The 26,414-nt window shown below is 34.4% G+C and overlaps 1 protein-coding gene across 1 annotated transcript in view; it reads left to right on the top strand.

Annotated features, from left to right (window-relative positions):
• LOC134855660 (probable serine/threonine-protein kinase DDB_G0282963) overlaps positions 1–18,475 on the top strand; it is a 34,757-nt gene extending 16,282 nt beyond the window's left edge. The window contains exons 6-14 of the mRNA XM_063872230.1: positions 3,775–3,941; positions 4,562–4,702; positions 8,032–11,750; positions 12,555–12,708; positions 13,106–13,289; positions 13,712–13,891; positions 15,365–15,449; positions 17,692–17,859; positions 18,176–18,475. Coding sequence (XP_063728300.1) covers positions 3,775–3,941; positions 4,562–4,702; positions 8,032–11,750; positions 12,555–12,708; positions 13,106–13,289; positions 13,712–13,891; positions 15,365–15,449; positions 17,692–17,859; positions 18,176–18,406 — 5,029 coding nt within the window. The 3' untranslated portion in view covers positions 18,407–18,475. The remainder of the gene's footprint in view (positions 1–3,774; positions 3,942–4,561; positions 4,703–8,031; positions 11,751–12,554; positions 12,709–13,105; positions 13,290–13,711; positions 13,892–15,364; positions 15,450–17,691; positions 17,860–18,175) is intronic.
• The last annotated feature ends 7,939 nt before the right edge of the window (positions 18,476–26,414 follow it).

Raw genomic sequence — 26,414 nt, 5'->3', positions numbered from 1 at the left:
TGAAATTTTTCTTGCTAAATTAAATTTGAAATTGACTCGCAAAAAAGTTTGTCTAAGGAAGCCCTTCAAGCAATAAAAATTGAAGGTTTTTTTTTAACGCAAATAATCTCATAGTAAAGTTGGTTTTTTCTACGCAAGCTATTGAAACTATTAAATTTTTCAGTAAAATTTTCATGTTTTTCATCCCTTGAATCGGTTTGCAAAATTTGTATTTTTGAAGAGGCCAAACAAGTCTTGAAATTACTGAAATAATCGAGTCATTTCATAGTGAACCGATTTGCATAACCTCAAGGTTTATACGAGCAGGCAATGAATCTGAAATATTTTCATTTTGTTTTATACGTGGTCTCTTTGTGGTCGATTTGAAAATTTTGACTTTTTCTAACCAAGACTTTCCAATGATAAAAGTTTCAAATTTTCTTTTGTCAGTTCAAAACATACATTTTTTTGCAAAACTTAGTCCAAGCAAGCCATTTTCACTCTCTCACTTTTTACGATAAAAAAAAAATTACTTTTTTCTAAAATTTTTTTTTGAGCAGGTTAGTCAAGTCTTGAAGCTCTTGAAACAAATAAAATTTCAAAATACTCAAAAAAAATTATCGTTCGTGTTAGTCATATGTTGACAAAAACTTAATTTTTATGTAAATCTAATCAATATGATTAGATTTCCTTAAAATTTATGAAAATGAATTTTTTGTCTGCAAGCAACTTGGAGTTTCTTAAAATTGTTCTATACCGCTATTCAAATGATGATGCTTTTGAGCTTTTTCATGTTCATTTTTACCTTGAATCGATTCGCCGAAAAATAAGTTTTTCTGAGCTAGCCAGTTAAGCAATGATATCATTTGTCTTATTTCTTACCTTGAATTGATTTGCACGAAAATAATTTTTTTCGGCGAGCGGCGAATCTTGAGTTTATTCCATAATATCAAAAATAGGCAAGATTTTAATTGTTTCTAAGCCAGTTAGGTGAACGCTGTAGTTTTGTTAAGTGCAGTTACTTGAAAGCAATGAAGCTTTAAATTTTTTCAAAATATTTCATGAAAAGAAGTAGTTTCCGAAAACTCAAGCTTTTTAAAGCAGGCAACGCAAGCATTAAGCTTGAAACACATTTGAAGTTAATTTATAGCGTGATCCATTTCGCAGAAATTGATTGTTTTTTATAGCGAGCTATTCAAACTATGATCTTTGATATTTTTGGTCAAACCACGGCAAGTCTTGGGTCAAACTTCGGCAATATGTCAAGGTATGCCTTAAAACTAAACGCTTTTCTAAAATAGCTATTAAAGCTACTATTTTTTTCAGATGTTTCATAGAGCAAATCGGTTGCAATTTTTTTTCCAATCTAGCCATTCAAGCGGTTATGGTATACGTTGAGTCAAATCATACGTTGAGTTGAGAGCATTTTGGTTAGCAATGAACAAAATATTGAAGCGGTACAGGTTTGAAATATAACAAGTTATTTCAAAAAGCAAAAAGGTTAACAGAAAGGTTAATTTTTTCTAATCCAGCCATTAAAACAACAAACTTTGAAGTTACTAAGTTATTTCATGATTTCAATGAGCGATTTGGTTTGCAAAATTGGAAAAATTTCTGAGCCAACGATAAGACTTTAAAAGCATTCAATTTATTTCAGAGAGCGAATCAGTTCGCGAAATGAGGCTTTGTAAGACAGCAATGAAATTGGACGAAATTTTTTTTTTCCAAGCAAGCTTTTTAAGCAAAAAAACATCAAAAACATTGCCAACAGACAGCGCAAAAAAAAACACCAGAAAACAGAAAAACCGGTTAACCGGTTGATTTTTCAAATTTCTTCAACTTTTGAATTTTTAAGTAAACATCTTATGGATTTGCAGTTTTTGAAGCTAATGGATTTAAGGCGTTAAAAAAATGTAAAATTTAGAATTCGAAATTTGAACTATTATTTCAAAATAGCTCGAGGTTCGAATTTTTGAAACTTATAGCTTCGTTTGCTTCGCAAAAAACTTAAAATTGTTCTAGTAAATTATTGAAGTTAAATCACTTTACGTCTTATTAGAACAATATTCACCGATTTAATTATCAGTTGTTGGCTATGTTGACAGTGACAAACCGCTTTCCCGTTTACTTTAAGAAAGTGATTACCGGTGAAATATTCATTTATAAACTTTGCGCTTGGGGCGTTGATATGTAGAAAAAGACTAAATGAGCTTTGCTCAGCAAATGGGGTCAATACGGCATGTGGGTAAATTATAGAAAAGGAAAATGCTTAGACAGGCCTGATAGCTTTTCATGGATCCTCTGGAAAGAGCAGAAACAACACTTATTATTATGCAATGGCAAAAAAAGTCCGTTAAAGAACTACCGGTTATAAAGCCGCTATTTGCCTGAAGAATGAAAACCACATCGAGTGAAAAAGCATTTGTTTTTTTTTGCAATCAAAAACTCATTTTTCAAAAACTTAAAATTAAATTAAAAGCTGTTCGGTTTTTGAATTTAGGATTTCTATGCGGGAAAGTTTCCGAGAGACACTTTCAGTTCTAAGTTCAGTAAAAACAAAATGATCTGTTGTGACACATAATACATAATAATGCAATATGATGTCCCATAAACATTCCTAGTATTTAAATCGAAAGACTGACCAATTGTACCAACGCATAAAACTTGAAATTGGGCCGTAAGCTTTTCATTTTTTTCAAACTTTATTAAATGATATCACTTGATCAGATGATATTCAATCGGACCTTTTAGAAGACTTTAAAACTCTTTCTCATAAAATATTGATTTTACAACACTAAAATTGGTACTGAAATCCCATTCCTTCAGGCATGAAATGATTTTTTGGCCTAAGAAAGGCTCTCAAAAAGTCAATTTGATATTTTATTCATTTAATGATGGACGACTGAAAAACTACACTTCTATTATACGCTTCATTTTTTTTTCGCAGGTGCAAAAATACATGTTCTTCTTTTGCTCAGTCCAAATACATACATTCAGATCAACTGATTAGATGTTCAGATTAAGAAAAACTTAAGAGCATTTGTTCGGTTTGTTTTTTCGTTTCAAGGTACTTTTAATTCGATCGCTTTTCTGACGTGAGATTTAATAGTTTGCAGTTAGAAAATCGCAAAATGGTGAGTTTTAATCTCTATAATGTTTTTAGTTTGTTCAGCTGACCATTATAAACCAAAATGCAGATATAACACAAAATGCTTATATATATATTTACAAAACTGACGTTGTTTTACTTGGTTAAAAGCTGCTCTAGAAAAATATTTACATGCTTTTGAAAAACCACCAAAAAACTACAGCTCTTAAAGAAATATATTGAAAGCTTAGTGATATAACTAATTTGTTTATATGGGATGAAAGTTTCTAGCAAACAAGAAATTTTTCTTATTAATTTTCAAAGCTTCTTTTAAAAAGTAAAAAAGATAGACAAGCTCGACAATGGATTTTCCCACAGGGCATAACATAATCAAACCTCCTCATATTTTATCTATCACGCCGAAATTTGCGAATGAATTTCTTAGTTTGATTTATAAAAACTAAGACTCCGTTTTCACCAACGCCCTTTGATTTCAGTTTCCGCTTATGTTCGAAAAAGTTCTCTAAAAAATTGAGATACTTTTATTCTAAATGCGTTCATTTTTGTTATTATAATAGTTTTTCCCTAAAAACACGTTATCACAGATAAAAACGATCTATTTTCATTCTCAACTGTTTCGATACCCAACGTTTTATAAAAACGTTCAAATTTTTTTTTAAATAACCGTTTTCTTATTGATGCTGCAGACCAATACATAGTCCTTGTTCGTCGACATCAAGAACCCCTAAGTCATCAGACAGGTCTTTAACCTACAGCAACACAAATATGGAACCCCCACTGGAACTTCCCTCTTCCTCCTCACCCATATTCCCATCGGGGGGAGAAGACATGCCAGATGTTGGAGGCAATGGGGGTGAGTGCAGTTTGGACTCTTAAGAAGTCTACGTTTCTTTTTAACTCTACGTTTCTTTTTTTGGCTCGAAAAAGGCTCGCAAAAATCAATTTGATATCTTATTCATTTAATGATCGAAAAAAAAGATAGATTTTTCGGTCGCTATCATAGAAAAAATACTTGATAAACGTCGATGAACGTAAACTAGATGTCTAAAAGTAGATATCGGCAAAAAATTGACATAAAAATTTTTGTTCGGTTTGTGAGGGGGCCAGGAGCTCGACACTCTCACCAACCAAACAGCTCCTCTATATTAATTTTTCACGAACTCAATTTTTCGCCGATGTCTTTTAAAGTTTTTCTGTAAAAATGTTCATTGTACATTAAAATTGACGGAGCAACGCGAATATTAGACCGCATTTTTTTCGTCAAAACCTTCTAAAATTCACCTTATATAAGTAATTTTGGCTCCTTTTATCAATATTTTGCTTGTGGCGCAGTAGATTTCTGCACAAAAAGATCATTAGGGACCACGAAAAAATTAGTTTGCTCAACCTATAACGTGGTCGATAAAATTTTCGGCAACCCCCTCGACAAAAAACATCGATCTGTTTGGTATTTTTGAGGAAAATCTACTTTAGGTGGGGGATTCTTCCCTAAAATCAACTCGTCCCATTCTCACCCTAATGGGGACACGGAAGGCGTTACTGAAGTGAACTTGACCGAGCTTTTATCCGTGCGCCCTTTGACCTCGACTGCTGAAGAGAAATTGAGACTTCAAGGTGAGTTTGTTGAGCTTATATGGATCACTGTAGCAATAATTTTACCCCTTATACACTCAGAGGCTCCTTTTACTAACATTGATCGACATAAAATGAACAGCTGTAAAATGAACAAATATATAGTTACTGCCAAACTTTTGATAATATCGTGTTCCGTCAACGAATTTGATTGAAGATAATTTACTTAAAACTATTCATTTTGATGTCTGAAATCAACTTTTCAATGGATCGAGCACATAAAATTGATATAAGAAATCTAATTACCACAAACAACGCTTATTGATTGATTAAAAGGCTCAACGTCACCGATAGTAGCATTAATTATAGAACCTAACGCACGTTATAAAGTATTTAGTATTTCGCAAATTTCATGGACACCAATTTAGTTTTCTGAAAATTTTTTGATGTTGAGACATTGAAACGGCGTTAAAAATGCAACTGAGTTGATAAAATTGTGTTTGAATGGTCAAAACTGCATAGCAAAACGATTGTGTTTTTTCAAAGACATCGTTTTCCGCTTAATTTCAACGTACTTGTTCCAATTTTTTTTTCTTTCAGCACTGATTTTGCAAACGGATTTTCAAAAAATAAATTCACGCCGAAAAAGGCAAGCGTGAAACTTCGAAGACTTAATTAGAATAATTCTAAAATTTAGGACATTGTCCACTAAAACTGTTAAAAACTATAGACCCTCGGCGATTTCGCACTGGAGTTTCATAATCAAAAAAATGAAATAATGTTCATCACAAACTCAAAAATAGTTCCATTGGAAGTATTTATCAAGTGGTTTCGAGACATGAATTGGATTTTAATTCCATTATAATTCATTTGTTAAGCTCATGATGGTCAAGGAAGCTATATAATTTGTAACAATACATTTTGTCTTACCTTTCAAAAATTCAAATTCCTGTTTTGCAAAACCAAAAATATTGGATTCTGATTTTGCAATGTTTTGGAAACCTAAAACTCTTTACTCTGAGAAAAACATTATTCAAAAGTTTTCAATGTAATTAAAATATTTGAGAGGATGAATCTTTTAAGAGTCGATGAACGTAGTGAAGACAGATGATTGTTTTTTTTCTCCTTTTTTTTCAGGAAATGTCTGAAAAATTGTTTACGCTCAGTTTTTACTTTCTCCAGTATGATTTTGTTTAGTTATTAAGCTCAGTTTTTGTTCCGACTTTCGATACGAAAGTAACGGAATATTTGTGCTCGGGGTAGGTTTTTTTTTCTTCAGACAAATTTCGACTTTTTAACTAACCATTTTTGATGGAATTTTTTTGTATCATTCAAAAGATATTGTTGTCTTAAACTCAAATTTCAAAAGATATTTTACGTGTGATCACTTTTCATAAAGTTATGGGGGTTTAAATATTGCCATTTTGGCCAATTTGGGACAATTAACGCGTAAGCAGAGAGTTAATCCGTCTTAAAATCGTTCCAAATTGGTTGAGAGAAGCTTATTTGCCATAATGGTTTTGTTACAAGGAGCAAAATCTATCCTTTTGTACTTTATATGGCTTGTGGGTAGATGATTTTTATTTGAAAAAAAATTAAATGTAAAAAAAAAAACAAAAAAAATTTTTTTCCTAAAAATTGAAATTTTTAATGTTATTACTGCTCCATAAAGCTTTAAAAGGCAGTCAGAACATTCAGGGCTTTACCCTGATACGAGCAGTCTTGTTCCGTGTTTTGAAAAGAAAGCAAACCCACTATCGAACAGCAAAAGACTGAAGCTCACGAAAAATGCGACTCACTTTTTATTTTGGAAATGGACTTTAAAAATTTATTTTTCTCTGCGGAATGAAAAATTAACTTAATTATTCAATATCCTCAAATTGATTAAGTTTGGCCGAAAAAAACTTTCATGAAAGTCAAAGAGCCTTAATATTATATAATTTTACGTTGCGTTTTGAAATATGAATTTTTTTGAAAAATTAGATCAATATTTGTAAAAAAAAAAGTCGATTAACGTAACTTTTAGTGAATATTCGTGTTTTTCTGTTTCCTTCCAATCATTGAATTTTTTCCATCTAGCTGTTAGGTATGCTTATAATTTTGACAACTAAAGCTTAAAAGATTTAGACACTATTTTAGAAAAAGTTTATGGCGCAGCTGTTGGATTTGATTTACAGTTTGAAACATTCTCTTCTTTTTCGTGCAATTATCTGAAAACTAAGCTGTGTAAAAGAAAGATTATGCAAGACGCTCGGCGTATGAAGCTACGAATTTTTGAGTTTTTCAAAAACGATGAAGGAAAAAAAAACAAATAACTGAAGGAAAAATTGAAAATTCGATGAACAAGTATAACAACTGAAGCTACTAGCGTTTGAAGCAGAACAGACATAATTTTCCTCTTCATTGCGATCCATGCTTGGCAAGGCTTTTAAAATGATATCAGATCTGTTTGCCTTTTCGGAAAACCAAAATTTACTAACTTTTTGGTTATATTTTTCTTCAATATTTTCTCTGTTCAGTCCCTCTTCTATCTTCTCAAAAGAACAATAAAAACACACAAAAGATCACTAAAAACCATTGTTTTCAAAATTGTATTTTTTTGTTAAGCAAGGCGGTGAGATGAAACGCTAGAAATTGTTGTATGACAAAAACTGATTGTTAGAATCTTTTTTTAAGTATTGAAACTCATTACGACGCCGCCATCGTTCAAAATTGTAGTTTTTGGATTCTACACTTTGTCTCTTGTTCGCACAAAATGTAAAATGGATTTTAAAAGCGATCGTCTAATTAGAATTGGTAGATTAGAAAGAAATTATTGTAAAACAAGGCGGTTTTCAGCTAGTGAGCGCATATCTGTTTTTAGTAAATATTAGTGTGTTTTCTGTTTGCTTCCAAATTTGAAATTTGTTTTTCTGAATTTTAGTTTTTCTTGATTATTTCAGATCTGAAAAATCAAAGATTCTGACACAATTATTGCTATTTTTGTTTTTTTTTGTGTGTGTTTGATAGCTTCTGCTACTGCGCAATGGACTCCAGAGTCATTGCGCTGTTTTTGTTGCTCGAATCCAGAATTTGTCATGGATTGTCATTCAGAAGTTTTTCAATATCATCTAAAGTTTCTCATTGGATTTCACAAACAAATAAGTTTGAATGTCATAAATTTTGTTCAGTTTCAATCAAACCCAAATTACTCTATCCCTTGTAGTAAGCATTTAAGACAATTTATGTTAGCATTTTAGACGGGTAAAATCCCTTCCTTAAACATAATTATCAATTCCTCACCCCCATTTTGTCCCCTGGGGAAAACGGTGCGTCTCAGAAGAAAACCTGTAACCTGTACTGAACTTTTTATTGATTTTTTTTAATTTCAGGAGCCAAAAAATTCCAAGTCAAGAAAATCTCCGCGCCTACTCCAACAAATAACAATCAATTCAACTACCTCGGCTCTGCTGAAAACCTCGCTCTAAGTTCAGTCCCAGTTCCGAACTTGAACAGATCTTTTCCTCACCAGAAACAAACCGGATCTAGATTCTTTTTCCCAGATTCGTCTTATTTACCAAAAGACCATGAAAAAGATAAAGTAAGAAGTAGCAGTTCTGAAACAGTAAGCAAATTGAAATCACCGAAATATAGTTTCCAGAATTTCCAACCGGCGCTGCCAGCATTTTCGCCTCCAGGAAGCGCAAGATCTTTACTTTTTACAAATTCGGCATCTAGGAGAGCAACCCAACATAATGCTGACGCGTCGGAAATTACAAGGCCGAGTACACGAGCTTTGTCTATTGTAAGCATAGACGAGCAAGCCCGAATTGACGACGACCAAAACTCCTTATATGGAGATAATTTCGACGACCGCAGCGAAACTTCAAGATCGGCAAGAAAACCAAGTTTGGCCGATCGACGAAATCAATTTCGTAGTCGAAAACAAAACCCGGACCCTATTAAAAGATCTTTTGATTCGGAAAATGCTATTCGTCTTTCAACTGACGAAATTGTGAATGACACTCAATTTAGAGCTTTGTCGCCCCATATTGAGTCGCCCGAAAATGCGCATTCGATTACTGCCAGTAAAATAAAATCATCTGATTCCATAATTCGAGATACCAGAAGTCCGACACGTTTAACCCCTCATTTTGTGCTACCGCCTATAGGTACGTTTAGAGATTCGTCGGAGACAAGAAACTCAAAAGTTACTCAAATTGACGAAACAAAAATTGAAAAGTTGGTTAAAAATGACGATTTGAAAGACAAGCTGAAGAACACTTCAAAACCAGCTGAATTTTTTCCGGACGATCCTGGAAACATTTTCGGAATTGTTTTGGAAAACAAAGACAAGACAAAGCAGACTGTGGAACAGACAAAAAATGAAATGGAAAAAATTGATGAAAAAAGTCTAGTAGATGAAATAATCAGTGCTTCTAAGCGTCCGTCATTTGATGAAAAACAAAACAAAAATGATTCTAAGCCAAACAATGAAAGCATCATTTCTAAAAGTAAAGATGCAGATAATTCGCCTGAAATTTTAACAAAATTAGAAACAACTGATGATAGTGTCATTGCCTTAATCACAGATACAAAAGAAGATCAAATAAATAACGATGAAATTCAAGAAATTGACAAAACGGATGAGGAAGATTTAAAATCTCGAAATACTGAAGCTCGACAAAGGATTTCGGTCAAAACCAATTCTACAGCCAATGCAAGAAAAGAAACGGAAAACAAGCCAAAGAATACAAGCCCTTCAACCAATCAGAACCAAGGAGCCGAGAAGAAGATCTCGCCCAATCAAAAACCAGGATCCGATTCACATGCTTCAACCAATCACAATCTAAAAGTCGAAAAGAAGCTGTCGACCAATCAGAATCCAGAAGCCGAAAAGAAGCTCTCAACCAATCAGAATCAAAGAACCGAAAAGAAGCTCTCGACCAATCAGAATCAAGGAGCTGAAAAGAAAACATCAACCAATCAAAAGAAGACTTCTGAAGCTAAGAATTTAGCCAATGAATTTGAAGCTGTGCCAGAATTTGTGAGAGAAGTTTCAAAATCAGCTGCAAACGCAGCGGAAAAAGTCATGTCAGAAAAGGAGAAAGCTCAAATAGAAATTGCCCAAAATTTCAATATGGCCAGACAAAAATCAAACCTAAGCCAACAAAATAATTCAAAAAATAAAGTGACCGCCCAAAATACAGTTAAAGAAAAATCAAATGTAACAGCTGCGTCTAACGAACGCCCTAAGGCTGCAATTGCTAAAGGAAAGGTCGGAACAAACAACCCCAATTCGAATGGTGAAAAACCGAAACCAGCCAATAGTAACACAGGGACATCAAAAATGCCACAAAAACAAGCAAGTATAGCTGCCAAAAACAACAACCAAAAAGTTACGGTTATTTCGAGAAATCCTTCAATTTCCAAAATGGAAACAAAAACCTCGAAAACTTCCGTTAATGCAGTTGCAAGTGGGACTAAAACCCAATTGGACGTCGAAAACATTACACCTAAAATATCATCTACCTCTAAGCAAAAGTCACCACTTTCTGAAAAAGTATCCGGGAGTTTTCCGGAAAATCAAAATGATGCTGAATCTAAAAACACGGTCAGTTATCGATTTGACGGTGCAAATAAATCTGCAGCTGAAAAGAATGACGTAATTATCGACGATGCTAAAAAAGCAGGTGAAAAATCAACAGACTACGAGAGAACTGATGAAAATGGTATTGTTGATTCACGTTTGGCTGAATTTTCACAAGGTACAACAAAAATAGTTACAGAAACAAAAGAAGAAACAATAGAAATTGTATGCACTGAAACTGATATGCCAAAAAACGTACCGATTGTAACGCCAAAACAATCAGAGAAACTGCCGGAAAACGTTAAAAATTCACCGTCAAATCAAAAACCATCGCTGACTATCAAAAATGCAATGGATAGTATATCACGAGACCGTTTAGTAGATTCTCAAGCTGCTTTTCAAAGTGAAATTAAAGACATTTCTGCAATCAACACAGCACCTCAAATGCCTTCAAGAAAGCTAGATCTTTCAAAAACATCGATTGTTTCAAATAAATCGACCGCCAGTTCCAAAAACTCTGTCCCATCTAAACAACAAACTGCGAATGCCATGAAGAAACCAAGCATTAATTCGAAACCTCAAAATGCTCCGAATGCAACGAAACCCAAGAAAAAAGATTCAAATGCGAAATTGAAGAAAATGCAATCGAATTCTGAACCAAAAGATCTAATTAACGATGATGTTATTTCAAACGATATCAAAGGAGTCGAAAGAGAAAAAACGAGAGTAGATGATTTTTATAAAGAATCAGGCCCGAATAATACAGCTCTTGTTTCTGGCAAAGGATGGCATATATCAGTCACGTTAAAAGATCCACCCAATCAAGATTTGAGCGACAATCAGATTCCAGATATTGAGGAAAATCGAGAAAAACTCGACCAAAATCCAATCAGAAATGAACATTCAGATGGACAAAACGAATGCAAATTAATGACCAACAGTCATCGAGATTCTATAACATCAAGTGCTCTTTTAAGTCGAGAAGAAAACAACGAATTATGTCTTCTTCTTGGAAATACGTTACTTGAAAATAATCATCAGCAAAACTCAAGCGAAAATGAAAAAAAATCACCCGGAACAGAATTTAGCGATACGGACACTATTGCAAACGAACGGCAAGCTGATATGAACTTTTTCCAAGATTTGGACAACTTGACGAGAGAAGATTACATACGTCCATTAACTGGAGATTCTTTCAAGGAATTAAGACCGATTACTGTTTTGTCAGAACGCCAGGTATCCTTTGCCGACGATACAAGTCCTCGCGATGCCGACGATGTAGCTCCTCATGATGCTGGCATCACTGATGCCAATAAAGCCGGACCTTCATCATTTGGTGCTACTGGAACGCACCATGGTGTTTTATCAGAACAATATCGATCTGTGCACATTGAAAATCAGCCAGAAACGGAAGTTTTCAACAACGATCGTGGTTTGAATGTGATTCAAGAGGAGTCCTGGGCGTTCACGTCTCACAGTTCGTCATCAAATTATTCATATAGGTCGTCTGCAAATTCAACGGTAAGTTTTTGCTAATTGAAAACAATGGTTGACATCAGAAGCGGTTTTAGGGGAAGGGGGGGGGGGCGGAGGCGGACTACTTTGAGATATCCAATTTCGGCTGACTGACCTTAACGTTTTTATAAAGGCGCCTTTGGCGCCAATCTATACTAACTTTGAGGGGGGAGCGCGCGCCGAAAAAAAACGCAATTTTTTGGTCGAAATTTTTCAAAAAGTGCATCAAAACGCCCTTTTTGGTTTTTTTTTCAAAAACTTGCCTGCGGCACGCAAAATTTCGTCAAAATTGGGTCTTCATAGTGATTTGGGAGAGCTCAGAAAATCGATTTTTAAAAAAAAAAGCTCGACACAATTTTCAATTTTTTTTTTCGAAAATCCACCCCCCCCCCCCCCCCCTCGAAAAACTCCTTGATCCGCGCCTGGTTGACATAGTATCATCTTCAGTTTTACTCGTCAATACTGACCGATTTTTTTATTTAACAAAACATAACCAAAGCCAATGAATTACATATTGCAACTTTGATTTCTGATTCTATAACTTACATCTGAAAATTTATCGATGGTATCAATCGAACTGCGTTCACTTAAATATGACTTCGAGTTAATATGACTTATTATCAGTTTCACGGCCTGCTGCAGAACGAGAAAATTTGTATACAAAAAAATCAGCATGGACTGAATCATCGTTTTATAGGGCTGCTTAGTCTGTATTGAAAACCACTGTCGAATAAGCGGGATAGTCCGAGAGATCCCATGCCGGAAAAATCTCTCAAAACTCTCTTAATGACAATTAATATTTTTTACCAGGTGACCCCCACCCCTCGCGACAACTCATCTGAATCTTTATCCCGTCCTTCGAATCAGAATGACTCTCAAAGTGGTAGTAATAGCAATGGCCACTACAACTACGCATTCCACAAGGGAGGATCACCAACTGGACGACTGGTCTATTGGAAGAAAGGTACGTGATGGCTCTTATTTTTAGTAAAAATTTCGCTTGATAAACTTTAAACCACATTGTTCGAGTTTCTATAAATTGTCTTAAGCGATTATTCTACGTACGTCCAAACGAATTTGAAGTTTGGTCGCCGTGCACAATTTGAAATTATAAAACTGGCCTTTATGTAAAGAGCGGAAAAGAAACAAGAGCCCAAATGGACATTAAATAATCAATATGAAGTGTTTTGTCATTTTCTCAAGAGTTTTGTCAAGATGCCTGGTATCTAACTTTCTTGAACTCCTTCTCATGCAACGAGCAGAGATCCAAGCGAGTTTCGAACCACCAATCATTCGACTGAGTCGAAGACCTTAAACACTTTCATGAAGCTTCCCTGATGATGTGTATGGGTTTTGTGCAGGCAACAAACTGGGCCATGGTGCATTTGGAACAGTTTGGCAGGGGCTGACCTCTTCGGGACAGTTGATAGCAGTGAAGCAGATCAATGTGGTGGTCGAGAATGAGAGCCACGCTCAGGAGGAACACGTGAAGCTGCAGGAAGAAGTGAACATGCTCAAAAACCTCAAACACAAAAACATCGTCAAGTAGGAAAAATTTATAAGTAGTTACCAAATTTGGTTAACCTTATACTAAAAAGAACTAAATTACGAGCTCATTGAATTAGGTTACTTCACTTGTTCAATTTTGAATGTTACTGAATGTAGTGATGATATTCGTTTGCGGGCGCCGACAACCCGCAAACATCAAGGAACCAACTACTCCATAACTAGATAATTCCATACCGATAACTGTGCAATTGCAGAGACGTTTGAATATAGGCATAATTTATCTAATGACGATCTCCCAGACTGGGTTCTTCTTAGATGATTTTTTATTTTAAAAAAACTAAACTGATGAGTGCGGTGTGGACCTATACTGGAAACAATTTATTATGATTATGATTAGAAATTATCCGAGCAAAATCACCTTTGCGAAATATAAAGTGCGAAAATAAGTTGTATTGCAGGTACATTGGAACTACAATAGACGACCACATGTTGAACATCTTCATGGAGTACATTCCAGGGGGGACCATAGCGGGAATACTGAAGACATTCGGTACTCTAGAGGAGAGAGTGATTGGGGCTTACACGTGGCAGTTGGTCAATGCAGTCGATTATCTTCATCAGAATGAAGTCGTCCATAGGTAAACAATTGGAAAGAAAAATTTCAGATGAAGTTGACGTATTGGTTATTAACTAACCAAAAGAACGATATGCTTCCGTGAAATAAACACTATTTTTATGTTATAAGAATTTAAAAATTGTTGAGGTTGGATAAATGGATGTTGATTGGATCATCAAAATCAATTAACGGTTTGCAAATTAAATTTTTGGATTGAACAATCTCGAATTTTTTGCCAATATTATTCCGGAATTTATCAATATTTTTTCATGCTATCAAAAACATGATCAGCCGAGTGGTTTTAGTTATAAACTAAACTTGGATTAAAGGGTAATGTGCGTGAAAAAGCGACTATGAGTTAGAACGAATGGTACCAAACTTTTTTGAAATCTGCTGTTCTAAAACAATGGTAAATTTACAAACTTTTTTGAAAACTGTTTTGAAAACTGTTCTTCTAAAGCAATGGTAAATTTACAAACTTTTTTGAAAACTGTTTTGAAAACTGTTGTTCTAAAACAATGGTAAATTTACAAACTTTTTTGAAAACTGTTTTGAAAACTGCTGTTCTAAAACAATGGTAAATTTACAAACTTTTTTGAAAACTGCTGTTCTAAAACAATGGTAAATTTACAAACTTTTTTGAAAACTGTTTTGAAAACTGTTGTTCTAAAACAATGATAAATTTACAAACTTTTTTGAAAACTGTTTTGAAAACTGTTGTTCTAAAACAATGGTAAATTTACAAACTTTTTTGAAAACTGTTTTGAAAACTGCTGTTCTAAAACAATGGTAAAATTGCAAACTTTTTTGAAAACTGTTTTGAAAACTGCTGTTCTAAAACAATGGTAAATTTACAAACTTTTTTGAAAACTTTTTTGAAAACTGCTGTTCTAAAACAATGGTAAATTTACAAACTTTTTTGAAAACTGTTTTGAAAACTGTTGTTCTAAAACAATGTTAAATTTACAAACTTTTTGAAAACTGTTTTGAAAACTGCTGTTCTAAAACAATGGTAAATTTACAAACTTTTTTGAAAACTGTTTTGAAAACTGCTGTTCTAAAACAATGGTAAATTTACAATTTTTTCTGAAAACTGTTTTGAAAACTGTTGTTCTAAAACAATGGTAAATTTACAATTTTTTTTGAAAACTGTTTTGAAAACTGCTGTTCTAAAACAATGGTAAATTTACAAATTTTTTTGAAAATTTTTTTGAAAACTGCTGTTCTAAAACAATGGTAAATTTACAAACTTTTTTGAAAACTGTTTTGAAAACTGCTGTTCTAAAACAATGGTAAATTTACAAAAATTTTTTGAAAACTGTTTTGAAAACTGTTGTTCTAAAAAATTGGTAAATTTACAAACTTTTTTGAAAACTGTTTTGAAAACTATTGTTCTAAAACAATGGTTATTTTACAACATACACTTAGGTGGAAAATCAAAAAGAGGTGGTTCTTCTTTTATTTTTGATATCAACTTTGCATCTTCTGTATTTAGGGACATCAAGGGGAGCAACTTAATGCTGATGTCAGACGGAACTATCAAACTCATCGACTTCGGGTGCGCCAAGAAAATGGCCATGGTGAGTTAACAAAAATTTCGAAACAAAAATCCAATCGAGTAGTTGGTCCGAAAAGTGTAACTCGATCAAAAAATTTAACAAAAATGCTCCTACCATTTTAGCGTCTTTGAAGTAATTGTTGATACAGGGTCAATGAATGTAGTGAAAACAATTTTATAGGTCGAATGATGTTTCTTTTTTTTTGTTTTTGTTTTCTCAGGAAAAAATCTTAAAACTTGATCACGCCAATTTCGAATTTTTGTTAATTGACTACTGATTTATTTCAAGTTGAGTTCATTTTCTGTGATAACCGGAAGGCAAACTCCAATATCGATCAATAAAAATGTAATGGTCACAAAAAACGTAATCAACTTCTAGTTAGAAACGTGGACAATAATTTTTAGATTTTCAAGAGAAAAATTACTTCAATCGAGTTTTCTCATATTGGGTGAGTCATATCAAAAAAAGTCTCAATCATGAATTTTTCTTGAAAATCAAAAACATTCAGTACATTTCCCCTCTTAAATTGAATATTAAAAGTTTTTCATTGAAAAGTCAGTTATTTTTTAACTTTTTCTTAAAAACATTCCCCATGCACTAACTATATAGCAAGAGCCAAATGATTTATTAACGTATTTATAACAAGAACAATATTTCAACAAAAAAGGATCGCATTTGGATTTTTTTTCAAAAAATTAAAGTTGAAATAGCCTTTATAAACAAATTGAGTCATACATGGCAAGTTAAAACTATAAGTTTTTTTCTGGAAAGAAAAAGACTGCGATTTTAATTGTTTCACACTTTTTCTCACTGTTGAACTAGAATAGCGAAAAGTAAAACTGTACAGCTCTTACAGCTGGTAACAAATGCAAGCTTTAAAGTCTTGCGTTTGTTTTTAATTTAAAAAGAGCAAACAACTTTCAAAAGAAATAAAATAATATATATTAATTGAAAAAAAAATTATAGTTTTTCTACATAAAATTGTCCCCCACAAACTACAAAAAACACAAAGAAGAATTAGCAGTCGATCTAAGGATAGTCACTTTCTTTCATTTCATCTCATCCCAGACTGAGTTATTTTCGGCTTGAGGTATAGTTATTCGAAACACATTTTCTTTTCGGCCGAAACTTCTGGGCCAAAAATTTGAATTGATCAGCTGAACATAAAAGCGAAACCTTAAACACATTTCAAATTCAAGGTGTAATCCAACTTTTGGTAGCAGAACCTACGAGTTTTTTAACTCTTTACACTGAGCCGTTGCTTTGCCCCTGCCTGGTTATGAACTACATGTTTTTTGTATAATTTTTCTTGGTGCTCAAAACTGCTACAGTATGATACGGAAAAAATGAAACGAATTAAAACAAATTGTAGTCCATCCTTGCTTTAACGAGGGTGAAAACAGCGGTTAAAAGTAAAAGAAGCTAACAGCTGGTATGTTAGATTTGACCCTCGTGGATAAATATTCTCAAAGGGATTCAACGAAAATCAAACTGTATGGATTCTTAGCTTCTTTGTCATCTGATAGAATACATGTAAAAACGAGAATTTTTCTCCTGCTCTTCTTTTTTTTGTTCTTCTTTTTCTTTTCTCATTTGTCTTCTTCTTCTTCTTCTTCTTCTTTTTCTTCTTTTTCTGCTTCTTCTTCTTCTTCTTCTTCTTCTTCTTCTTCTTCTTCTCCTTCTTCTTTTCTTCTTCGGCTTCTTCTCATTTCTATTCTTCTTCTTCTTCTTCTTCTTCTTCTTCTTCTCCTTCTGCTTCTTCTCATTTTTCTTATTCTTCTCATTTCTCTTCTTCTTCTTCTTCTCATTTCTCTTCTTCTTTTTCTCTTTTCTCTTCTTCTTCTTCTTATTATTCTTTTTATTCTTCTTCTCCTTCTCCTGCTTCTTCTCATTTCTCTTCTTCTTCTTCTTCTTCTTCGTCTTCTTCTTCTTCTTCTTCTTCTTCTGCTTCTTCTCATTTCTCTTCTTCTTCTTCTTCTTCTTCTTCTTCTTCTTTTTCTTCTTCTTCTTTTTCTTCTTATTATTCCTTGTTCTTTTTCTAAAACTTTTTATTTTTTTAGACTATCGTGATGATTTGATCAAAAACAACCACAAAAAATTCATGTATTTTTTAAGCATAGGGTTTGATAACAAGGAACTCTCTTTTTTCTCGGGGATAAATGGCCCTAATTTAAACATTTTCACTTGAAAATTGAATCACGCAAGCCATGCTGATGTGAAAAAACACGTGAACACTTTAAAAATTGTAATATATGTTTTGTAGAGCCTCTCCATGACCCGTTCCAAAGTGCTGAAGAGTATGAAGGGAACCCCCAACTGGATGTCGCCTGAGGTCATCAAAGAAGTGGGTCATGGCCCCAAGAGCGACGTGTGGAGTGTGGGCTGCACTGTGTTCGAAATGGCCACTGGCAAACCACCCTGGTCAGATATGGTATGTATGGCCCATATTTTTTGACCATATTTGAATGAAATATGAAATAACACAACTAAAATGTGTGAGTGACTAAAATCAAGAATTGAAGATAACAGCGCATGTTTTCAAAAGGCATTCAAAATATTAAATTACACGAGTTTTGGTGCATTCAGTCAGGTTCTTTTGCCGTTTACCCCTTTGGCATCAATTTAATGCGATAGTAATTGTGTTTTTACAAGGTTGAGTATAAGTACTAAAAAGATTTGTCATGACCTTTATAAGTTTTTCAAGTTCTCTCAAAAACCCTCGTTGTCTTATAAACTTTTCAATTTAGGTTCCAATCGCTGCTCTTTTTGCCATCGGATCCGAAGACAAAGCAGTGCCTCAACTACCTGATTCGAACCACTCGGCAGACATAATCCACTTCGTAAGCAGTTGCATGACACGGGACGTTGCCTTGAGACCTTCGGCTGAAAGACTACTCTCGGCCGAATTCGGATTTCTGGCTTCGCACCGGGAAAGAAGGGAGAGAAAATTGTCAAGGTTCTCCCAGAAAGGAGCCTAAAAACTGAATGTGAAACTATATTAAAAACAGAAATATATTTTTCATTGAAAATGCAACATATTTTCTTAGAATAGAAACAATAACATAGAAATTTATTTTTGTAACCTTATGCTGTTTTGGTAACTTTGCCTTAAATCAATGCAGAAACGGTAAGATGCGAGAGATTGCCGACGGTTTGGTCAAAACTTCAAAAATTATGTTGGCACTCATAAGGATGAAAAAAAGCAATTTCAATTTTCGTCGGAAACTCTGAAGGTACTCGTTTAGAAATATGATATGATTACATTTCAAAAAGGTTTTAGTTTAGAGTATGGATTATCCCAAATTATATCGCGCGTTAATTGTCCAAAATTGGTCAAAATGGCTAAAATGGCAATCTTTAAACCCTCATAACTTTACGAAAAATGATCACAGGTGAAAAAATATCGTTTCAAATTTAAGCTCAGGACAACAATACCTTTTGAATGATATAAAAAAATTCCGTCAAAAATGCCTAGTTAAAAAGTCGAAATTTGTCTGAAGAAAAAAAAAACCCACCCCGAGCACAAATATTCCGTTACTTTCGTATCGAAAGTCGGAAAAATAATCTTAAACTAATTCAGGTTCTTTTCTCTCCTCTTCAGCAACTGACGATGACTTTGTCGTAAAATTATGAAATTTTGGGGTCTTTCCCATAATAGTCCCCCTCCTCAGTAACTTCAGTAAGTTGTATCCCTCAGTAAAAAAATCAAAGCTCTTTTCCAATTCCGTCCCTTTTAATTTGCATTTCTTTTGTTATCATTAAATGAACATATTTCAAACAAATTTAAATTTATATAATTCGAACAACCAGAAGTTATTGTGTCTAATTATCAAACTTTAATCAACCAGAAAAGCATTCAAAACAAGAATCGTTCGAACGTAGATATATTACTCTCATCAGTACGATTTTCGGCTCTTTTCCAGTTTCCCCCCTTTCAAAATACCGGAGTTTTATGTTTGTTTTACGTGTTATTACAGCTAAACGCGTGATGTTACGCTGTAAAGTATGAAGATCAAATCTGTTCAAAATTGTCGATTTGTTGACCACGCCTAATTTCATTGCATTATGACAATGTTAAATAGACTTTTCAGTATTGAATTTAAAAGGGGCGGGGGAAACTGGAAAAGAGCCCAATTTTCCCTCAAAATAAATTTATGTTGATATTAAGACAATTCAAACAAAACTTTTCGAGTCCATTAGCTCTGCCAAATTGGGATCATGAACCAAAAATTAATTCAGCCAAAATTTTAGCTCTTTTTCACGCCCCTCTCGTAAAATTGCAAAATGAAACTGTTCAAAAATTGTTCACACGGCCTTTTTGCATGTAGGAAACGTAAAAATTTGTTCACCTGTTCACGACATGTTTTATTGCAGTTTATAACATTTAAAAAAGATTCTAATCGAAATAATTTCAGAAAAAATCAAAGAACAGGTGGGGGGACTGAAAAGAGCCATTAATTCACCATGCCAAATTTGAATGCATTATGACAACGTTGAACCAGCTTTTCAAAATTAATTTTGAAAGGGGGGATTTGGAAAAGAGCCAAAATTTCTTCTCACATTTTGGCTCTTTTCCTTTTCCAGGCTCTTTTCCTTTTCCCCCACCTCACTTTTCATTTTGGTTTGCTTGCGTTGACTCTTGCGTGTAATTGAGTTGACTCTCAAAATGGACCAATAGTATCAAAAAGCGCCAATCTTGAATATCGAAAAACAAGTTAGTCTTGGGCTCTGTTCCAGTTCCCCCTTCAAAATACCGAGTTTTATGTTTGTTCTACGTGTTATTACGGCTAAATGCGTGATGTTACGCTGTAAAGTATGAAGAACAAATCTGTTCAAAATTGTCGATTTGTTCACCACGCTAAATTTCATTGCATTATGACAATGTTAAAAAGACTTTTCAGTATTGAATTTGAAAGGGGGAAACTGGAAAAGAGCCCAGTCTTGTTGTTGAAATCGACAATTTTGTCTATCCGGATGCGACTCGGCATTTTGGAAACACGATTCCTCCTTGTGTTTTTTCTATTTTTGCGCTGGTGAGTTTGAAAGTCCCCTTTTATCCTCAGTTTTGATTGCGGGTACTGCAATAGATATGGGAGCACATCTCTTTTATTTTCTTGGCTTGAAAGAAGACACCGATCTAGTAGTTGAAAAAATGGGAGACGGCAATACATTGAGAAAGTGCCACTTGTTGATGTACTCACTTTGTGAGCTAGTTGTAATCAATTACAGGACTTTCTTTTGTATTCACTTCAGGAGTGTGAGATCGTATCCTCCTAGATGGATACAGGATAGTCCATACGCTACTATCCGCATTAGAGAGCCTTGTAAAAGCCTTGTTAATTCAGCGGTACTGTCATTGTCCTGAAGGAAATGTTGAGCCTGATCAATTAAAAGTAAAATGGTTTTAGCTAGTCCTGGGATTGGTTCAATATGTTTTTTAATTGTCATTGATTATTATAAAAAATCATCTACGCATTTCAAGTCCCATTGTACCTATATTGCATAAATGTTAACTGTCATTAGGTTAAGGTCAACGGCGTGTATATATAAGGGTCAGAGAATTTTAGCCAATCGGGGAGACTGTTGATGAAAATGCATAAAAGTAGCGGGCCCAAGAGGGACCGGTGTTTAGTCGAAAACATTGCGAGTCGAGCAGTATGTTAAAAGTTATCCAACCACTGGAGGAAACCGAAGAGGGGATTCACTCAAAAAAATTGCTCACAACAATTGGCGTTATCAACGGTCACCATTGTTGCACGGAAAAGGCGTTTTTTGGCTTTACCCTACATTCAAATAAAAAACTTAAAAAATTGTCAGTGAAAAATTAGGCAATTTTTTTTCTTGTCACAAAGTGTTTTGAGTTTGAGGCTCTCCTGGGTTACTGTGTGGTACTGTGTGAAAATTAGTTGGTTAGGTGTCTGTTACATTTTTTTTGCTGTGCAATTATCAATATCGTATGTAACTTAATGGGATTTGGTATCATAACAATGACAAAAAAATGCTGAAGAATAAGGACTACAAACTGGTTCCGTCTTCTAGCTTTGTTTTGGAATTAGGTGTTTGGCATAGTCGAGGTCTGTTTGGCAACGTGATAAGTAGGGTAAAAACTTCGGGGAGAAGAGTTGGGTAATAGGTCACAAAGTTTTGACGGGTCCCACCCTTAGCAGAAGCTTGGTGACTTCTTGATCTGTTCAGAAATTTTCACGAGGGATCCAAAGTTTTTTTTCGGATTCTCGTTTAACCTTGATTGCGTAAAAAATGTAGTTTTTGTTGGTTGTTATTTTTTAGAAATATTTTTTTAGAAAAAAAAAACATTTTTATTTTGGAGAAGCTGTCTTGAATCTGTGCTTGCGATTAGAAAGAAAAGCCAACTGATGGTTCGCTACAACCAGCCCTTCAAATCTTAACTTGAGATTCTTAACTTCCAACTTTGAATCCAGTTTAGCTCTGAAACTGGATGTTAAAGTAGAAACTGGCCGCGAGGATTCTTGCTCCTTTTCACAGGTTCTCTATTCGAAATCCCGCTTGAAAACTGTTCAAAAATTGAGTAGTTTGGGCGGTTTTCGAATGATTGCGCTCAAACAGCTTAAAAACCGCTCAAATCATTGCAAGAAACAATCAAAACCGTTCACTATTGTTCAAAACCGCTCAAATCTCAAAACCCTGCGAGAACCGCTCAAACCGCACAAATCTTGAGCGAAATTTTTTTTCGATGTATTTGTAGCAGGGCACACGGAATCAGCCCTCCAGAACTTCTGATCTTCCGATACTCCAGCCAAAAACCAACCTAAAATGATCTAGGGTCCAACAAACGCAGTCATCAATATTATTTTAGTCTCCTAAAAATGAAATTCAGCCGTTCAGCTTTTTTCAAACCGCTCATTTTAAAGCAATATTCTGAGCGTATTTTTCTATAAAAAAGACGTTCAAACCGCTCAAATCTACCTTAAATTTGGGCTGGAAATCTCGACTCGGGTTGAGTTGAACTGCTGCGATGAACATGTCACTTCTGCGAAAAATAATTAGTCAGAGTCATATACCATCATCAAAAGTACGGTAACTTAGAATGAAGATACATAAAAGTAGGTCTTGACAAGGAAAATGCTATAAATACTCACAAATGAAGAATTTTGTCAACCCACGTTAATTAAAAAACTTGAGCTATTTGAAAGTTCTCAATTAGAAGATCGGTTCTTGGATTTATTTGGAGATCGAGCTCAGGTTTGTTTAGTTTCCAAACGTAGCGCAACCAAAAATTCTTACGTAAGACAAACAAGAATCGGTAATTTTTAATAATAAATTATAAAATCAAAGAAGCTCTGGTATTTTAAACAATATAAAAATATAAGAAGCACTGGTAATTTCAAACATCAGAAGTACTCAGAATTGCTCGAAAATCATGCGGTGTTTTTTTATTTTAACCTTCGGAAAATCAACTTATTGATTTTTTGACCGTTTTTAGAAATCGAAATCGAAAATTACCAACCCTAATAAGAGTTTTGTGATCAATCGAAAAAGAGCTTAGAGAAACGCTTCTTTATATTAAGCTAAATTTAGAAATTGCAGGCTATCGGTTTGCTGTGCAAGTAGCACAGAAGATTCTGACCAATAATTTAAAAAAGTAATATTTGCTTTTATAAATTTAAAACTAATTATTATAAGCTTATTACAAGCCTGCTCACTCGCTTAAAGTTTTATTTGAAATTAAACCAAAAATGGAAACACTAGGATAGAAACACAGTTTATCTCAACACTAGGATAGTTTTTTTGGAAATTTTAAAATGTCGTTTAAACTGAAAGGGGTTTAATATGCTTTAAGATTCGACCCATTCCGATGTTTATTTGTGACCTGATTTTGCGTGGAAAACCGCAAAAATAAAAAAACACAACTGAATACAACACACCCGAATACAAAGTTTCTCCATATTTTCAATGTTCGGAACAAAAAATATCTGACCCTAATGATACCCTAAAATGTTTTTTCCGGCTCTTTTCAGTCAAATAAAAGTGTCACTATAAGTACCAGGCCAAATGATGAGCCGACTATACCAAAGTGAGCTTCTTTTCTTTTATTGTCCAAAAAACAACAAAGACTTCAAGCACTTGCACAAATGATTGAAAAACTTCTGTGAAAATTGTCTAAGGGTCTGATTTGATTGTTTTCTAGCTTTTTATTTTTGTGCAGACGACTTTGTTGTTACCCTGGAAAAATTTAAGACCATATGTAGGCCTTCTTGTGGCGGTCCTGTATATGATCAGCAAATCTGTTGATTTAGCTAACTGCACATATCTGCATCTGTATTACGCTTATGCAATCAAAATATCGGCAATTTCCTTAATAAACTGCTCAAGAGTTTTTATAATGCACGAATCATGTTGCAACTTTGCTCGACCCATTTTGCGATAAAATATTTGCGGGACTGATTTTGCGGTTTTGCGCTACCCATGTTGCGACTTTGCGCGACGCATGTTGCGACTTTGCGCGATCCAGGTTGCGGTTTTGCGCGACCCATCTTTTGCTATGCTGCGACTTTGCGCGACCCATGTTGCGATTCTGCGCGACTCAAATCTCTTGTGGGAGCATGGAGTTTGAGTCGCCGAAATTCATTTCGATGACCCAATACGGTCGCTTTATGAGTCGCTGACCTCGCCAGGGTTGATATGAATTCTGAATCTAATCGATTTTTGTTTATTTTTGTTAGTGAGGGTAGCTATTATTTCCCCAATGCTACCTAATAGAGAGCTTTTAAATGGTTATAAGCGATTAATCCAACACCTCTTCCCCACATTTCAAATTTTCCATTTTCCTAGTTGTCTTACGTATTATTATGTCTTAGGGAATGGAAAAAGAGCCCTGAGATTTTGTCCGTGCAATGAGAGGGGTAGTAAAAGAAGACTTTTTTTGCAGGTACATTGCCGGTGGGAACGACCCCTTTGAACCCAACATTTCGACCTCCACCTCAGCAGGAACTGAATCACATGTACAATCGACAACTGCACGAGTACATGGTTCGCAAGCAACTCTGCAACGAACAGGGGGCCAGCTGGCCCGGAGCTAACCAGGCAGACATTGACAGGGCAACTAGAACCGCCTCCCCTCCCACTCGGCCAAACTTGGCAATCCAACCGAAACATGGCGAGAGTTATTTCGGCGATGGTTAGTTTTTTGGTCAAACTAGGCTCTAAGAGTGTTACAAGATTACAAGTTTTCAAAAGTCTATATAAAATTGCCTCAATACTCTGCTTTAATTGTCAGCATAAACAGGTCTTTGTACTTATTCCGCCCACAGTGCAACTTTTGCAATTTTGCAGTATTCTATGTCGTAATTCGACAACTCGCAAGAAAACACAACTCGCATTAAAAGACAAAATGCATTAAAAGACAACTCGCAATAGGGGGCTATTCTCATGCGCGAAGGGTCGAATGGGCGAAAACACTCCTGAGCGAAAGACCGAAAACAAAGTTACCCAAAGTCAATTTTTAAAATAAGGCAACTGCCATTCAATTAAAATGATTTAAATGAAGCAATGTTTTTTTTATAACAAAACCTTTGAAATACAAAATTTGTGCCAATTCGGCGGCGGTCAGTCACAATTTGAAAGTTTTGCATATTTCTGCCGTTATATATTTGGCCAATACCAATATTCAGTCTAAAGATAATGTTTTTTTTTTCTTTCCAAGTTTTAGATTACTGAAATCTGATTGGCCAATTTTTATTTTCGCGCATTCGGTCCTCCGCGTATGAGGGATTCCACCCTCGCAATGTACTCACCGCAATAAATAAATACAGAGAGCAAAACACGCACTGATTCGTTTTGTAAAACAAATGCGATCATTTTAATCTCTAGCCGATTTCTAACAAGGCCGAATTTTGAGCAAAGATATTTGGCATTTTTCCTGTAGCTACTTTCTGCGTTTTGTTCTGGTCTGGGTAAAACTGTAAATTATTTTTATTAAGCTTGCATAGTTTTCAAACTTATTTATGTTTTTGGCTAATTCGGCATGTTTATAGGTCGACTCAAAATTATGAATAAAACGGTTTGAAATGGTGCCGAAATTTGATTGGCTAAATTTAGCCAATCAAATAGAAGCAAAATAGTTTCAGCTCAAGATATTGAAATATTGATTTTTGGGAGAAACAAGTAAACAGACCGGCATGAACAAGTCAACAGATTGCTACAATTTTTTTTACATTTAATTTGCCGTAAGAACAATTTATCACCAATTAGATTTTGTAATTTTACGAGGGGGGTTGGAAACTGGAAAAGAGCTAAAAATTGAAAGACAGGATTTTTCTTAAAAGAAAGTTGTAAGAAATGAACTTTTCTAACAAAAATTTAAAAACTTTTTTCTTTTATTCATTTTTAAAGATCTCTGCTGACGGAGAGTACAATAACTGAAATTCAGTGGCCAAACGACTCGCTTCGCTTAAACCACTCGATTTGCTTAAAAACCCGCAATTTTTATAGAGTTAGTTTTTTGCTGATATCTAGAAGTTTTGTCGATATAAACCTCACATACGACACGACCGCAGCTACATGACATAATTCGTCAAAATTGATTTTTTAGTGTCTCCAAAATAGTTTTGAGCCAAAAATTACCTATAACTAGGAGATTAATCGGAAAAAACTTCAAATTTTTCTTTTTGGAATTTTTTGTTTGTAATGCATACATTATGACCACTATCTAAAATTTTTACACGCATAAAACAAAAAAAACTAAAATGTTCCATAATTGGTTTTTATCTGTTATTACGCAAAGAAACACATTCAAATTGTTTTTAGCAATTTTTTTCCAATTATGGAAAAAAGTTGTTATCTTAGAATTGTAGCTATTTTGCTTGCTACAAATCATATAAAAAGCTCTCGAAAAAGGAATTTTTTGTACAAAGGTCATCTCGGGAAGCTGCATTTTGTATGCAAAAAAAATTAAGCCTCAATGTTGCAGCATTTTTTGCTGCAACCTACGCTGCGGGCAATTGAACA

The sequence above is a fragment of the Symsagittifera roscoffensis genome, chromosome 10, assembly GCF_963678635.1.
Source record: "Symsagittifera roscoffensis chromosome 10, txSymRosc1.1, whole genome shotgun sequence".
NCBI classification, from domain to species: domain Eukaryota; kingdom Metazoa; phylum Xenacoelomorpha; order Acoela; family Convolutidae; genus Symsagittifera; species Symsagittifera roscoffensis.
The sequence above is the reverse complement of the archived record's forward strand: the minus strand, read 5'-3'. Positions and strand labels throughout refer to the sequence as shown.